A 17,329-nucleotide genomic window follows, 5' to 3' on the forward strand; every position below is an offset into this window, starting at 1 on the left:
AAAATAAAAATATTTTCCTCTATATACTCACATTGCTGTCAGTACTTTAATTCTAATTTTAAATGTGGTGGGGGGGATGAGGTGGTTCTCACATACTGAATTAGTAGTCTATTTTACAATACTATAAGGAAATGTCTGAGGCTTGGTAGCTTTATGAAGAAAAGAGGCTTATTTGTTAAGCTCACAGTTCTAGAGATTCAAGGACCAGCACCTGGCAGTGGCCTTCTTGTTGGTAGAGTCTCTGGGCTGGGCTGGACATCACACAGCATGTGTATGTGTGTTCTAGTATCTCTGTTCTTATGAGGCCACCAGAGTCAATCTTGGTGGTTCCATCCTAATGAGCTAATCTAATCCTAACCTCCTCCTAAGACCCCTGCTCTAAGCACCATAGTCAGACTAAGTTACTGCCCTTTTAACACCTCACAATGGGGATCAAATTTCAACACATGCAAACATAGCACAGACCAAGTAATTCTTTGATTCTCTGGACTTAACTCAATTCTGATATCATCCACCTGGAGAGAGCATTAGATCCCACAGGTGGAGGGCTCAGGCCCAGGAGGCTGCCCCCATCTCAGATGCTAAATGCCAGACTACTTTGTTACCTGTGCTTCTGACCAACCAGCCCATCCTAGTAAGTAAGACCCTTTCCTGAGGTCCCCACAGCCCCTTCCTCAGGAAAGGGCTTTCTTATATGATGAGTTTATTATGAGGAAACAGCCCAGAAACCATCAGATGGAAGACATGCGTATGGCAAGTGCCAGGGTTGTATGTGTTCCCCAAAGTTCATATGTTGGAAACTTAACCCCAGAGCAACGATGTTGAGAGACGGGACCTTTAAGAGGTGATGAGCTCGTAAGGGCTCTGCCCTCGTGAGCGAATAAATGTTGGTCAGCTTTTCAACATTGCAACCAAAAGACACAACCAGAAAACTTGGAAGAGGAAGGTTTATTTTAGCTCATGGCAGTTGGGGAGGAGAGAGGGAAGGAGAAAGGGAGAGAGGAGGTAGGGAGACACACCAGAAAATAAATCCTTCCAGGGAAAGCCCCCAATGACCCACTTGCTCCAACTAGGTCCCTCAGCCGTGGGGGAGTGAATTCAGCCACGAGTCTGTCAAACAGATTAAGCTGCTGATGAGGTCGGAGCCCTCAAGGGCTGAACATTGCCTTAAAGCCTCACCTCTGGACCCTTCGCGTTCAACTTTTCATGTTGAGAGGGATCATTCCAGATCCCAACCATCACTGTTCCTTATGAGGAGAGGGGGTTCTAATAAAAGGATAATTTTGACCTTTTCTTCTCTCTCTGTCCCCTCTACCCCTGCATCTCTTCCCCTCCCCCTTTCCCATGTGATGAATTCTGCCGTGTCCTGACGTGACAAGAAGGGTCATCGCAGGAGGTCTTTCTGCATCTTGGATTTCCCAGCATTCCAGGGGGTCTGCGATGGATTTCTATTCCTTATAAGCCATTCAGTCTCAGGTATTCGGTTATAACGGCAAAAATTTTTTTTTAAAAATGGATGAAAACAGCAAAGGGGTGAGGGAAGAGGGTACTCCCATGCCTCCTTGGGGCACCTTCCCCGCACCTCTATATACGTCATCTCCGAATTCTGTCCTTATGGGGTTTGTGGAGACTTGGTTGCAGGGCGTGACCGATTAAATTGTTGGCCATCAGGGATCAACTGGATTTCAGCCCTTCTTCTTTCTAGCCAAGTTGGGGGCAGAACTGACCAAGTTCTGTTGTCTAATCACATGTTTGGCTTTCCCGGAAACCAGTCCCCGACCCTGAGGTTGTCCAGGAGTCCCCAGCCATCGGTCATCTTCTGAAGGACACTTATCACTTCCAAGATTCCAGGGGTTCCAGCTGCCGTGTTTCAGGAAACTTAGAGAGGAGCCGCAGTTTCTTATTCAACATCACAGTGTCTTTGGGAGACCCCCCACTCCTCCTGCAGCCCGAGGTCCTCGGGGAACAAAGCCTTCCCCTGAGCACTTACAACCCAAGTGGCTCCCAACACTGCAGCCAAACTGCTCGTCCCTGGGCAGCCACAAGTCCTCTCGACCAGTGACCTCCTTACCTAGAGTGAGGGGTCCTCACAGGGCCCCTCCATCCCTTTCCAGAGCCTACCGCCACTCACCCCAGTGGAAGAGACTTCCCATCGCCTCATTGCTAGATAAGAAAGTGTCGTAAACTGGAGGAGACCGGATGGAGGAAATGTGATGTCCTCAATGAGATCCTCGACCAGAAAAAGGAACCCGGCGGCAAACACGGTGACATTTTTTTTTTTAATTTTTAAAAGGTGTACACGGTGCCTTTATTTATTTATTTATTTATCCTAATTTGTCATATATGACAGAGGAATGCCTTATGATTCACATTACACTATAGAGCACAGCCTTTTCTTATTTATTTTTGTGTGGTGCTGAGGATCGAACCCAGGGCCTCACACGTGCTAGGCAAGCGCTCTGCCCCTGAGCCCCAGCCCCAGCCCCAGCCCCGAAAATTAAAACACGCAGAGCAGTTTAGTTAATAGTATTATGTGGCATTCACTTCCTGGTTTTAATAACTGGACACCCCATGTTTATGCTGGATGCAGAGTACCCAAGAAGTCTCGGTATTATTTTTGCAAGTTTCTGTAAGTCTAAAATTATCTCAAAATTAAAAGTTCAAAAAAATACATGTTGCCTCTTTCCTTCCTCCACACACCGTCATTAGGTTCCCCGAACACATTCTAATTTAGAAGGTAGCTGAGCTCCCCACCAGGGTGAAGGCTCCGCCCCACGGTCCTCCTCTCTCCTCTGCCCCCCTCCTAGTCCACCATCCAGTGTGAGGGACCTGGGGGACCCGGGCATGCTTCTCTGCACACCCCGGACTAGTGTCCGGGCTCCAGCCCCCAATCCCGTGGAGGCTCCATCCTGTGGGACGGTCACACCTAGGAGAGAGCAAGAGCTTGGCTCTTAACCGGGCCTGGTGGCTCACGCCTGTAATCCCAGCAACGGGGAGGCTGAGCCAGGAGGACCACAGGTTCGAGGCCAGCCTGGCAACTTAGCAAGACCCTCAGCAACAAATAAATAAGTGAATAAATGGGACCGGGGGATGTAGCTCAGTGGTAGACCATCTCTGGGCTCAACACCCAGTACAAGGAAAAAAAATAGCTCTTCCTGTGGGATAGATATTTGTGATCACTCCATCCCAAACTTCATCTGATGAAGCCCCAACCCCTGGGGTCAGGCCCAGCTTGGGGTGGAGCACTTGCTCAGCACGGGTAAGGCCGTGGGTTCCATCTCCAGCCAAGAAAGAAAAGGAAAGGAATCCTGTCCCCAAGGTGAGGGTGCGAGGAGGTGGGGCCTTTGGAGGCCATCAGACCTGCTCAGAGAGAAGATGGCTGATTCCCACCAACACTCACGTGGTGGAGGCTTCGTCCCCATCGGAGGGGCAGCGACACCAGAACCTGAGCCGATGAAACTGCCCAGTCTCAGATTTCCCGACTCCAGAACTGTGAGCTAAAATGAACCTTTTTTCTTTGTAAACCATCCAGTCTAAGTTATTCTGTTACAGTAACAGAAAATGAGCTTTGTCGAGGCACTTATAACAGGAATTGGAGGGAGCTCATCGGAGCTTTCTACCATGTGAAGATGGGACCATCTAGAAATCACGAAGCCAGGCCCTCGCTAGACAGAGAATATACCTGGAATCAACCAGTTCTCCAAGGACCCCCAATTCCTTCCATTGGAGAATGGTAGTTAGAAGTCAGGATCTGGGTGCAAGGGGTGCACATGGCCACGGGGGCATCTTGACAGAGCACATTTTATTCAATATTTTTTGCTTATTTGGTTTATAGATTAAAACTATAAGTCTTTAGATCTCTAGTGCAAGGGTCTCTGTACTCGGATGCCAGGGCCAGGCCTGCCACCCATGCTGGCCTCTCAGGCCTTCCTTCTCCTGCAGGCGTGGTCCCCTGTGCTGAAGGTCACCGTCCCTGGGGAGCCCCTCTCTCTCTCTCATTTCTCTCCCTACTTTTCAGAGCACCACTTTATCACCAATGACCTTCCTCCCCCTGGTTCTGGGCATGTGTCACATTCCAGAAGACAACTGTCGGCCCCCACTGTCAACAAGCACGTGTACAGGTCACACAAGTGCGCGTGTGCATTCAGACCACACTTGACTCCCACGACACAAGCCATACGCGGAAAACAGACTCGAGACGGGACGAGACAAGTAAATGGAACTAGAAATTAAATTTTCTCCCGACACCCGACATCAGAGACCACTGGCTTCCCCGCCCCCCCGCCCCGCTATCCGTACTGGGGTTTGAACCCAGGGCCGTGGATGCCAGCCAAGTGCTCTGTCACTGAGCCACATCCCCAGCCTGGAGACTGCTGGCTCTGAACACAAAAGGGCCTGATTCAGTCCTCTTGGTGTCCCCAGCTGCCCATGCTGCCCTATTTTGGGTCCTCCTGTTGGAAAAAATAGCCACAGGCCAGGTGCAGGGGAGCACGCCTGTAATCCCAGTGACTGGGGAGGCTGAGGCAGGAGGATGGAAAGTTTGAGGCCAGCCTCAGCAACTTGGTGAGGTCCTGTCTTGATGTAAAAATCAAAAAGGGCTGGCGATGCAGCTTGGTGGTGCAGCCTCCCTGGGTTCCATGCTCACTACAGAAAAAAGAAAAGAAAAAATCAGTAATGGAATCTCCGTCTTCACCTGGCAGTCAGCAGCGTGGAGAGTCCATATTTTCCCTTCCTCTACTCTGATGCCCTGGGTCTGGGGCCTTCCCCTCCCTCGGGTCGGCCATTCCTCGACAGCACTTCCAGAAACAGCCCAGCTCCTCCGTCCCAACCTGCTACCCTGCCTCACCCGCCCCCTCCCGGGGCCGCAGGGTCCCCTCTCCCTGTGCCCCGTGGCCGTGGCCCGCGTCCTCGGCCTCAGTTTTCCTGTCCCTCACTGTGTCGTAAAACAGGACGCAGGGGTGATCCGGGTGGAGCCGCAGCCTGGGATCCAGCTGTTCACGAGGCAGAAGCCAGTTCCTGGCCAGGGCCAGCCCGAGCCACCTCCCAAGACACTGTCCCCAGATACAGTGAACCAGACTGCCAGCGGCTCAGTGGGGGGCCTCGCCCGCAGCTCAAGGCCCACTATTTATGGTCCTAGATGGACACAACACCTTTATTTATTTTTATGTGGTGCTGAGGTTCGAACCCAGGGCCGCGCCTGTGCTAGACAAGTGCTGCCGCACTGAGCCCAGCCCCAGCCCTAGGCCCTGGGTTTGATACCCATTAATGGGGGTGGGGGGATGGGGGTTATCCCATCCATTGGGGGGCGGGAGGCTTGGGAGGCTGAGGCAGGAGGATTGCAAGTTCAGAGCCAGCCTCGGCAATTTAGTGAGGCCCTAAGCCACTCAGTGAGACCCCGTCTCTAAATAAAATACAAAAACGGGCTGGGATGGGGCTCCGTGGTTAAGCGTTCCTGGGTTCAATCCCTGGTACAAAAAGAAAAGAACCCCCCAAATAAGAACCCCCCACGTCCTTGCCCACACATGTTATTTCTTTTCATTTAAAAATAATAATAACAGCAATCATAACAGGTGCAATCTTTTTTTTTTTTTTTTTTTTGGTGCCAGGGACTGAACCCTGGGTGCTTAACCACTGAGCAACCCACCCCCAGCCCTTTTTAATATTTTATTTAGAGACAGGGTCTCACTGAGTTGCTTAGGGCCTCGCTAAGTTGCTGAGGCTGGCTTTGAACTCCTGATCCTCCTGCCTCAGCCTCTCACCCCAGCTGCTGGGATTAAGGTGTGCACCACTGCACCCACTAATCGTTGACTTTTTCACTTAGTGTTGTGTTCATATGGGAAGAGAAGACCTATAAAAAGCTAATAAACACACGAAAAGATGTTCAGCATTGTTTGTCATCAAGAAAATGCAAATAAAGCCACATGGAGATACCACGGCACACCCCGGAGAATGGTTGAAAGGAAAAAGACCCACAGCCCGTCGTGTTGGCCGGGTGGCCGGGTGGGGCGGTGGAAGGCTGGCTGGAGAATCAGGGTCCACTTGGAGTTACAGGGAGACTCCCCACCAGATCCAGCCGGAGAGGAATTTTTTCTAAAAAAAAATCATATTTACTCAAAGATTTGTACACAGTCGCTCACGGCCACTGTATCTGTGATAACCCAATGTGGGAGACGCCCTAGAAGTCCACCAGCAAGAGATGGACACCGGGCGGTCCCTTCCCACACCGAAACGGAACAATAAAGAACAATGCACCCGGGGCTGGGGCGGGGGCTCGGCGACAGAGGCCCCCCAGCACGGGCAAGGCCTGGCTTCCATCCTCAGCACCACGGGAAAGTGAGTGAATAAAATAAAGGCGTTTATTGCGTCCAATGATAACTAAAAAATGAATCCTAAAAAAAAAGATGAACCAGTCAATGGATGGAGCTGGAGAATATCATGCTAAGAGGATCAGCCAGTCCCCCCAAAACAAAAGCGAATGTCTCCCCCGATGTGTGGACGCTGATGCACGGCGCAGGGGGCGCAGGGGGCGCAGGGGGCGCGGGAGAGGCCCAGAGTCATTGTAGGCTGGGGGGAGTGAAGGGAGGGGACTGGGGCAGGAAGGACCCCAGCCTATGGAACTGTGGCCGGGGGCGGGGGTCCACATCGTGTGCAGCCAGAAGAAAGAGAAATTGTGCTGCGTCCAGGTGTTCTGCTGTCAGGTACAACTAACTAGAACAATAGAAAAAATTAAAAAAAAAAAAAAAAAAAGAAAGAATGATCTTGGCACCCACAGAGCAACACAGCGAGCCTCAAAAAAATCACTCCCGTCAGTGGAAAAATCCAGACACCAGAAATCCCACACTCGGGCTGGGGGTGTCCCCCGGTGGTAGAGAGCTCCCCGGGCACCACGAGGCCCTGAGTTTCATCCTCAGCATAAAAAGTAAAACCAGAAAACCACTGTGATTCCATTTATGTGAATGTCTAGAAAATGCAACGTGATCTATAATGACAGGAAGAGACGCGAGGTTGCCTGGGGTTCAGGGCACGGGGAGGGGTGACAAAGGGGTACTGCAAGCTTTCAGGCAACCCTCAGTGACAGAGCACCTGTCTGGCACGTGTGAAGCCCTGGGTTCGATTCTCAGCACAGCATAAAAATAAATGAACGCCATAAAGGCCCATCAACAACTAAAAGGTCCATTGACAACTAAAAAAAAAAAGACTTCATCTCACAGCTTGTCGTTATATTTCAATAAAGTTTATTTTAATTCCACAGATATACAAAGACCATGAGGAACCCCACCTACTTCTGGCTCCAACAGCCGTTCCCCCCAGAGAGTCTACCCGTGTACTTTGAGGTTTGTTTGTTTTGTTTTGTTTTGTTTTTATTTTTGGCTTTTGGAGACAGGATCCCACTACGTTGCCCAGGCTGGCCTCCATCTTCCAATCCTTGGGCCTCCATCTTCCAATCCTTCTGCCTCAGCCTCCCCAGTAGCTGAGACTACTGTAGGTGCAGGCCACCGTACCTGCCTTACATTTGTGTGTGTGTGTTCTATATATATATATTTTAATGTATGGAAAGGATGAATATTGTCACTTTCACTCTGTACCAAGATTCCCTCTACTCACATCTGTCCAGGATTTGAAAGGTGGCCCACCAAAAGGGTAGAAACCAGGTGTACTGGTGTGTAACTGTCATCTCGGTCACTTGGGAGGCTGAGGCAGGAGGAGGACCAGTCTGAGGCCAGCCTCAGCAACTGACTGAGACCTTGTCTCAAAATTTTAAGATTCAAAAAAAAGAGGGGCTGGGGTTGTGGCTCAAGTAGTAGCGCGCTCACCTGGCATGCGTGAGGCACTGGGTTCGATCCTCAGCACCACATAAAAATAAAATAAAGATATTGTGTCCACCTAAAGCTAAAAAATAAATATATATTTAAAAATTAAAAAAAAAAGAAGAAGAAGAAAGGATAGGTAGATATTCTCACCCCCAGAAACCTGTGAATGTGACCTTATTTGGAAAAAAAACGTGTTTGCAGACGTAATTAAGTTAAAGATCTTGAGATGGGATTATCCTGGATTGACCAGGTGTGTCCTAAATCCAAACTGAGCGTCTCTGTTCCCGGCAGAGGTGGGGAAACACAGGCGGAGGAGCTGACCCAAAGCATCGCTGGGTGGGCTGCGGTGCAGGATGGACCCGGGGCCAAGGGAGTCCAGATGCACGCTCTCTGCCAGAGCTGGGGCAGGCACCTCTGGGCGAGGTCGGCCTTCTTGGTTCTGGTGCCTTCGAGTCCACAGGGGACACTTCTCACTGCCTGCCCCCTCCCACTCTCAGGTCTGGGACCCCCGTTCACCTGCACCCCCGGCTTTCCTGATCCCCAGTTTGCAGGCAGCCGATTGATCGCGAGGGTTCTCGGTCTCCTCTGTAACCTCGGGAGCCAAAGCCCCCATCTCTGTGTCCCCGCGTCTGGAGGCAGCCGCTGGGTCCAGGGTGCCGCATCTCCAGGTGCAGCCAACCTCAAGTTGAAAACACTGGGGTCAGGAACTGCCCTGTGCCGGGCCAGGTGGCTCCTGTCCATAGACCTAGTGACCAGGACGCTTCCAGCACATGAGCTTCTAGGGGAACTCTCCAGATGGGGACCCTGGCAGCACCCTAGAGGCTCATACCATGGCGTAAAGCACAGTGGGCCACAGGTCCGCGCGTCACAGTTTGGTCCCCAAGCTGCTATATCATTGGAGGCAGCAGAGTCTCCAGGTGCAGGGCTTAGTGGGGGGTCTTAGGCCACTGGGGGACACGTGCCTGGAGGGGCTTCTGGACCCTGTCTCTCTGTGCTCCCTGACTCCCGGCGTGAGCTGTTCAGTGTGCCGTGTGCTCTGTATGGGACGTGGCCCTGGCCAGCGCCCCCCAGTGCAGCCACCAAGCTGGGCCCAGTGGCACACACCTGTGACCCCAGCAACACAGGAGGCAGAAGGAGGATCACAGTGTGAGGCCAGCCTGGGCAAGTCAGCGAGACCGTGTCTCAAAATGAAGTAAGAAGGGCTCGGGGTGCAGCTCCGTGGCAGGGCGCTCGCCTAGGATGCGCAGGGCCCCGGGTTCCCCCCGGCACCGCAAAGAAATAGACGTGTTTCAGCCAACCGTGGGTGACTCGCGCCATGCTGTGTGAAGTCGTCACACCTTCCCAAGACGTGACGAGGAAGTCTGCGCCCTCTCAGTGCAGACACGGTCTCCTGCCCGAGATTTCTGATGCTTGGTTGAATCCACAGCGGCCCAACAGGCTGCTCCGGAGACTGACGGGAGAGAGAGCGTCCGAAACAGGTCGGAGCCCCTGTCTCCCTCACTCCGACGACTAAGGCTGGCTTAATGAACAGCCCGAAGCTCCATGCCAGCCCCCCGAGGCCCCCAGCAGGAAAGACTCCATCCTGGCCCCTGCCCCTCTCCGCTGGACCAAGTGGCCTCCCACCTCGTCCTCAACCCAACAGGTTCCACTTTCTCCAACCTGTGAAATTATTTGAACATGTCGATGATCCCTTCCTGCAGGAACCAGATTCACCTTGGCCTTTGTCACTACAGACCCCACAGGCCCTGCTTACCCACTCTCCCAGGTGCGCTCCTGTGGCTTCCTCATGGTGTGTGTGTGGGGGAAGGTCCTCTGAGTACACGTGACTAATAAACTGATGTTGCACTAGTCCAGAGGTGTCCGGGCCTTCTGTGGCACGCGGGACTCAGGCTGCTTCTACTCTGGGGCCCCGCCATCCCAGGCCTCTATTCTCCAGGTGGTGTGATGTCAAAATGACTGCTGAGTTCCAGCCATTACATTTACATTCCAATAGCAGAAAGTAGAAAGGCACCCTCTTATTTCCTCAAATCACTTATGCTTCTACCCTGTTAGCTAGAACTTGGTTGTATGGTGACATTTAGCTATAAAGGAGGCTGGGAAATGTCCTTTATCCCAAGAAGCCATGTGTCCAGTGAACCAGCAGTAATTTGTAAATTAGATCTAGGTCTCAAAGGGTTTATCCGTCGGATGAAGGATGATGAGGGAGCCCGGCCTCAGCCTCTCTCTTGAGTTGGATCCACCGTGGGCACATCAGCCTGTGCCTCCCACCTCCTGCGACCAAGCCTGAGATGAGATTGCGACACCAGTGCCCACGGTGTTCCCTCAACTGTCACTCCTCTCCCTGACCCCACAGCCCTCCCTGGACTGGGGACCAAGCCCGGACAAACCGTCCCACACCTGCAGTCGGACCCTACGTGTGCTCCCTCATAAGCCCCAGCGTTGATCATGCAGGTGTGTGCTGGACAGTGAGGTGACGTGGCTGACTGTACTCCACCAACGTCCCTGTGGAACTTCCTGTTGGGCAGGGCAGGGCGGTGCAGGGCAGGGCAGGGGGAGAGGGGAGCTCCTTGCAGCGAGATAAGGCCACTGGTGCATTATTTACAGGGGAGGGGTTAGAGTCCTGGCCAGGCCACACAGTCTATCCTTTGGGACGATAGGGAGGTGACAGTGGACATGTGCCCAAAGCTAGGCCAATGAGATTCCAGCTTGGGGCTTCTGCTGAAGCCGGGGTTGTGCACATTTGGCTGCTGGGATAATACGCCGCACAGGTGAGCCTGCTGGTGGAGAGGCGGAGACAGAATCCACCTGGAGGACGTTGTTGGAGCTCCTGGATCCAGCTGAGCCTGAAGGACATATTCCCCAATCTTTCCATTCATGAGGCAATAAATGCTCTGTTTGCATTAGTTAGTTCAGTTTGGGTCCTCCATCCTTCCCAAGTGCCCCCAGCCACTTCAGAAGCGCAAACAGCTTGGTTCTTGTTGCTGCTTCCCTGGGGTTAAGATAAGGCCACAGGATTTTGAGTGTTAAAATTAGAAAGTTCCAGGCAAGGTGACCGCCCTACAGGCAACACCCTGTTCATCGATGGCTCCCTCCCTGCCCCAGATCACGCCTGCGTCCCTCCAGGTGCCTCCTCAGAGACAATGCACCAATCCCCGTCTCCAGCTCTGCGTCTGGGCGGCCCCCCTGCATCATGCCCGGTCCCAGCCTGCCCACCATTCCGCCACTCCCGGGGGGGGGGGGGGGCAGCTGACGGGCCCAGCTGGTGAGTGGAGCTGTTGGGGGTCGGACCCTGGACAGGGAGGTGATGGCAATGTAGGAGGTGGACCGAAAGGAAGGGAAGGTCCTTGGGGGGGCTTCTTGGTGACTCTCCTGTCCCCAGCCACTTCCTCTCCCTCGGCTCCCTGGCTGCCATGAGGTGAGCCGTTTTCTCTGACATGTCCCTTCTGCATGATGGTCTGCGTCACTTGAGGCCCAAAGCAAGGGAGTGAGGTGACCACGGACTCTGAGGCCATGAGCCAAATCCATCTTTTCTCCCCTACGTTGATGGCCTCAGGTATCTGGTCACAGTGACAGAAAGGGAACCCAGGATGACCTCGCTGAACTCTGCCACGCACCTGGGAGGTGGGACAGCCGTCGCCCCACTTACAGAGGGGGACACTGAGGCCGAGAGGCGGCGGGTCCAGGCTGAAGCCGGTCAGGCCGCCGGGCTCACTCCCAGACCCGCCGCTGCCTCTGCCTTGGAATTTCCCTCCCGCCCTGTGGCCATCTGGGGAGGGGGTGCCAGCAAGGCAGCGGGAAGGGGAGGGGGAGGGGGGTGTGGTGGCAGACCCCGCCCAGGGTCCCCAGGCTGGTGTGTGGCTGACAGGCCTGGTCCAGGCCCCCTTGACCCCTGGCTGCTGGCCTGGCTCCTTGGGGACTCTCGGGTACCTCCCCAAAGCCGCCCGCCCCCCAACCCTGTGGTTGGCCCAAATACCAGACAGGGCGATCTCAGCGTTTCCTCGAACATTCCTCCTCCCGGCCCAGCCCCAGGCGGGCTGAGGTTACAGAAGCAGAGCTGGGTGGCTGGGCAGGGGGGACGGAGGGGGACGGAGGGGGCCGAGGGCTGGGCTGGCCAGTCCTCACCACCCCATCCGGCCGCCTGCCCTCCCTCCCTCCCCAGGGCGGGACGGGGCTGGGCCAGCCGCCCTGCACCCCTGGGAGAAGGCTGTGGGGTGGCCCGTGTGGAGATGGAGGACCGGAGCGGTCACAGCAGAGGTTCCAGGGGGTGACTGCCGGTGGCACCAGGAGCCCTGGTCTCAGGGTGGGCGAGAAGGCCGAGCGGGGGCTGCCATGGTAAGGTGCTGCGGGGTCCGAGGGGGCCCGACCTGGCCTCCAGACTCTGCCCGCTGGCTGTGGTGGTCCCTCCCCATGAGGGGATGCTCCCGTCGCCATGGCGACCCGCACTGGCCTGGGGCCACGCTGACCCCTCCCTCCACTCCCAGCGGCTGAGTTTGCTGCTGTTGCTGCTGCTGCCGGGACCCCCGGTCGCCCCCGGCATGGAGGACCCCACCTTTCCCCACCCGGGGGAGAGCTCGCAGCCCCCGCCGCGGGCCTGCCCCTGGCGCTGCTCCTGTCCCCGGGATGACACGGTGGACTGCGCTGGCCTAGACCTGCGGCTGTTCCCGGACAACATCACCAGGGCCGCTCGGCACCTCTCCCTGCAGGTGGGGTCCAGGGAGCAGAGGTGGGGACCCAGGGGTCAGAGAGGAGAGAAGCTGGGGGACAGGGAAGCCGCGGGCGGAGGTGTGGGGGCCACCTGCAGGAGTGACACCCGGCAGGGCAGTGAAGAGGCTGAGCCGCGGGGAACTGCACGGAGGTGAGGGAGGTCGGGGTGGGGGCGCTCGGAGGTGGAGGTTATGGGTGCCCGGGTCAGAGGTGGGGGATTATGTGGGGCTGACTATGGGTGGTGGGAGTTGGGGGTCAAGGTCTTGGTAGCTGTGGGATTTTGAAGAATTGGTGTAAATGGGGTATTTGTGCCCCAAAGAGGGACACTGAGGTCCAGAGAGGTGGCAGAGTGCAGGTTCCAACCTGGCAGGCTGGCACCCCTCTGGGAGGTTTCGGGGGTCTGCATCTTGGAGGGGACTGGGTTGTCTGTGGTCAATGTGGGGCAGTGGGGCCTTGGAGGTGGCTTGTGGTCAGGGCCATGGGGTGACTGGGGTGGACTGTGCCGTGCTGGGGTGTCTGGACTTGTTTGGGCTGATGGGGGCTTGGGGTCAGGGCTGAGCAAAGGGCTGTGGGGGTCACGGTGTCCACGCCCCCCCTGCAGAATAACCAGCTCCAGGAGCTGCCGTACAACGAGCTGTCCCGCCTCAGGGGCCTGTGGACCCTCAACCTGCACAACAACCTCATCTCCTCCGAGGGTCAGCACCTCCCGGGCATGTGGGGCCACAGTCGCAGCTGCCCCTCCCCTGCCTGCCCCCAGGGCTGTGGGCAGCTCTGCGGCACTTCCCAGAAATGCCCTGTGCTGAGCAGGGTGGAAACTTGGGGGCCGGGGCAGCTGCGGCTTCGGAGTGGGGGCGGGGGGCGGGGACCGGGTGCCTGGGGAGCCGCCTGTCTCCAGCCCCCAGCCTGCCCCCCCAGCCTGAGTCCCCTCACCGCCCCCCGCCCGCCCAGGCCTGCCTGACGAAGCCTTCGAGTCCCTCACCCAGCTGCAGCACATCTACGTGGCCCACAACAAGGTGAGCGCCAGCCCAGCAAGGGTGTCGTCTGGGGGGGGGGGTCATACAGCACCTGGGAGCCAGGGGTGGCAGAGCGGGCTGGGGGGCTCCAGGACAGCAACTGTGCCCTTGCAGCTCTCGGCAGCCCCCCAGTTCCTGCCCCGCTCCCTCCGTGTCGCCGACCTGGCTGCCAACCAAGTGGCCGAGGTCTTCCCGCTCACCTTTGGGGAGAAGCCTGCACTGAGGTAGCCCTTGCCCTGGGAGTGACTGAGGGGGCGTGGCTTGTCTGGGAGGGGCTGGGGCGTGGCTTGTCTGGGAGGGGCTGGGGCGTGGCTTGTCTGGGAGGGGCTGGGGCGTGGCTTTCTAGGAGGGGCTGAGGGGCGTGATCTGCCCTGGCGGTTCCCAGGGGAGGTCTCTGCAATGGGGGTCGGGGGTCCAGGGCCTGCGAGCTGCGGGGAGGCCTCTGGGCAAGGGAAAGGCGCGAGGGCACTCACACACTTACACTCACCCCCACCCACCCACACTCCCACTCCCACACTCACATACACATACTCCCACTCCCACAGACACATTCCCACTCCCACACTCCCACTCACTCCCACTTTCACACCCACACACTCACATCACGATCTCACACTCTCTCCCCACACCCACACTCACACACACAATACACTCACACTCAAACACACACACATTCACACACATACACTCCCACTCCCACACGCCCACACACAATCACACACATTCACACTCACACACACACACACACACACATACTCCCATTCACACTCCCACTCCCCCCACATACACACACACACACACACACACACACTCACACTCCCCGGTGCTGTAAGCGGCCCTGAGCTGGGGTGCAGGCCACAGGGGCTGCGGGTGGCGAGGCGGGCTGGTGGCCGCAGCCTGGCTCCCCTCAGGTCCGTGTACCTCCACAACAACCAGCTGAGCAACGCGGGCCTGCCCCCTGATGCCTTCCGGGGCTCAGACGCCATCGCCACCCTCAGCCTCTCCAGCAACCGGCTCAGCTACCTGCCACCCAGCCTGCCGGCCTCGCTGGAGCGACTCCACCTGCAGGTGCCCCCCTTGCGCCTCGTGGCCCACCGTCCCCCTCGACTCTCCTGGGCGGGGGGGGGGGGGTCCTTGTCTCCTTGCTTTCCACCCTCCCAATAGACCCCCAGGATTCCAGTGGCAGGAAGGCGAGGTCCTTGGCCCTCCCTTCCTCAAGAGCCTTCCGTGGCTCCCCTAAGCCTTGGGTCCCAGATCCTGAGTCCCATTCTCTCCCTCACCCAGAACAACCTCATCTCCAAGGTGCCCCGAGGAGCCCTGAGCCGCCAGACCCAGCTCCGCGAGCTGTACCTACAGCACAACCTGCTGACGGACAGCGGCCTGGATGCCGCGACCTTCAGGTGGGCAGGGTGCAGCCTCGAGGTGCAGCTTCCAGCTGCAGTGGGGGCTAGCACTTCCAGCCTTCAGCCCCCGCCCTGCAGGACTGCTTCCCCAGGCCTCGTTTGATGAGTGCCTACTGTATACCGGGTTCAGTGGAGCTCCTGGCAGGGGTCCTTGTCCCCTGCTCCTCGGCACTGAGGCTTTATGATTTAATGTCCCAGCTCCATCTCAGGCCCAGAAGTCTGCCCGGTCACCCCCACAGCTAACACTCAGGCTGGCACAGCTCTGAGCGCCCCACGTTTGCCTCCCCCCCCCACTCAACCCGGCCCCCAAGTTGAGGTCTGTGCTCAGCTGACTCAGGACCCCCCAGTCCCCCGATGGGAGACTGGGCCTCTCAGAGCCGGCTGACCTCCCTCCCCCACCAGCAAGCTGCACAGCCTCGAGTACCTGGACCTGTCCCACAACCGGCTGGCCTCGGTGCCCGCAGGCCTGCCCCGGACCCTGGTCGTCCTGCACCTGGGCCGAAACCACATCCGGCAGGTGGAGGCGGCCCGGCTGCGGGGGGCCAAGGGCCTGCGCTACCTGCTGCTGCAGCACAACCCGCTCGGGGCCTCGGGGCTTCCAGCCCGGGCGCTGCGGCCACTGCGGGGCCTGCACACACTGCACCTGTACGGCAACGGGCTGGACCGCGTGCCCATGGCACTGCCCCGCCGCCTGCGGGCCTTGGTGATGCCTCACAACCATGTGGCCGTGCTGGGTGCCCGAGACCTGGCCGCCACGCCTGGCCTCACTGAGCTCAACCTGGCCTACAACCGCCTGGCCAGCGCCCATGTGCACCACCGGGCCTTCCACCGGCTGCGTGCCCTGCGCAGCCTGGACCTGGCAGGCAACCAGTTGACCCGGCTGCCCGCGGGCCTGCCCGTGGCCCTGCACACCCTGCGGCTGCAGCGCAACCAGCTTCGGACCCTGGAGCCTGAGCTCCTGGCCGGGCTTGACCAGCTGCGGGAGCTCAGCCTGGCGTACAACAGACTCCGCGTGGGTGACATTGGGCCCGGCACTTGGCACGAGCTGCAGGCCCTGCAGGTCAGGGAGTCCAGCTACACAAAGGGCCCCCAGCTTGTCTCAGGGCCTCCCCATTCCAAGGTTCTGCGGTGCCACAGAAGGACCCTGGGCTGGCCAGACAGGCCCAGCCCGGGACCTCACTGTGCCACCCAGGTCTGGTCCTTGCCAGGCCCCTCCCCTCCCACTGGGGATGCAGACGGGCAGGGGACATGGCTCCTGTCCCCCTCCTAGTTAGAAAGGTCAACAGAGTCCCAAGTGTTAGGCAGTGATGAGGGGCATGGGGACACCCGTCTCCACCAGGCATTGGCTGCAGGAGTGGGAACCCCAACTGTCTGTGCCCCCAGGATGACAACAGGGCCTGCCCTGGAAGGGACTCAGGTCACCTTCATGGAGTGAAGGGACAGGCTACCATGGGGGTGGGGGGAGGAGGAGGAGCCCCCGGGAGTGGAGGTTAGGGTGACCGGCCACAGTGCTCTCTCCCCACCTCCAGGTGTTGGACCTGAGCCACAACGAGCTGTCCTTCGTGCCCCCCGACCTGCCCGAGGCCCTGGAGGAGCTGCACCTGCAGGGCAACCGCATCGGCTCCGTGGGCCCCGAGGCCTTCCTGGGCACGCCCCGCCTGCGTGCCCTCTTCCTCAGGTGCAGGTTGGGGCTGGTGGGCGGCGGCAGCCTGCTGGCCACAGTGGCCTCCCCTGCCCCTGCCCTCATGGCTGCCTCTCTGTGCAGGGCCAATAGGCTCCACATGACAAGCATCTCGGCCGAGGCCTTCCTGGGCCTCCCACACCTGCGCGTGGTGGACACGGCAGATAACCTGGAGCAGGTCCTGGTCCGGCTGCCATCCACAGTACCGCATCGGCCACGGCGGGGGCCTGAGCTGAGAGGGACTAGCTGAGCCGCCCTGGCCCCTGGGGCTGCCCTGGTTGTGGACTACAGAGACACCGGACACCTGCGGCCTGGGACTCAGGGCCTGAAGCGCAGGCTGAAGCTCGCTGGCCTCCAGGTTCCCAGTGTGAGGACCACCCCTGCCCTGTCCCAGATGGAGGTGGCACAATAAAGCCGAAGCTTTCCAGCCCTCCCGGGGCCAGGCGCGCTTCTGGGGCGCTCCCCTGCCTTCCCGCCACGGCCCTGCCCGGGCAATCGTTCAGGTCCCCTGGCCAGTGACCAGCAGGGGTGGATTCTGAGGTCCTGAGACACAGTGGGTCACCCTGCAGCCAATGCACAACCCAGCCTTATCCCCAAGTGCACATGGCCACCTGCTGCAGAAACAGAAGGCAGATGCGTGGACCCTCAGGGCCCACTGCATCAAGTGGAGGTCACATGCACCCTGCAGGGGCTGCCTATTCCTCCTGGGGGTCGGGT

At 57.8% G+C, this 17,329-nt stretch overlaps 1 protein-coding gene across 1 annotated transcript; it reads left to right on the forward strand.

Moving 5' to 3' along the window:
- Positions 1-7,265: 7,265 nt before the first annotated feature.
- Podnl1 (podocan like 1) lies at positions 7,266-16,862 on the forward strand. Its single transcript, XM_076857645.2, has 10 exons — positions 7,266-7,334; positions 12,293-12,514; positions 13,117-13,210; positions 13,464-13,528; positions 13,643-13,752; positions 14,440-14,596; positions 14,813-14,928; positions 15,334-15,991; positions 16,461-16,609; positions 16,697-16,862. The coding sequence occupies exons 1-10, from the start codon at positions 7,266-7,268 to the stop codon at positions 16,860-16,862; spliced, it is 1,806 nt and encodes a 601-aa protein (XP_076713760.2).
- Positions 16,863-17,329: the final 467 nt, after the last annotated feature.

The sequence above is a fragment of the Callospermophilus lateralis genome, chromosome 1 (assembly GCF_048772815.1).
Source record: "Callospermophilus lateralis isolate mCalLat2 chromosome 1, mCalLat2.hap1, whole genome shotgun sequence".
In the NCBI taxonomy this organism is placed as follows: Eukaryota; Metazoa; Chordata; class Mammalia; order Rodentia; family Sciuridae; genus Callospermophilus; species Callospermophilus lateralis.

Excerpts from the sequence above, each read along its gene's own strand:
- Podnl1 (XM_076857645.2), top strand. The coding sequence starts at position 7,266 with ATGAGGAACCCCACCTACTTCTGGCTCCAACAGCCGTTCCCCCCAGAG. Across the intron at positions 7,335-12,292 it reads GTCTACCCGTGTACTTTGAG|CGGCTGAGTTTGCTGCTGTT; the intron begins GTTTGTTTGTTT and ends CTCCACTCCCAG. Across the intron at positions 14,929-15,333 it reads CTGGATGCCGCGACCTTCAG|CAAGCTGCACAGCCTCGAGT; the intron begins GTGGGCAGGGTG and ends CTCCCCCACCAG.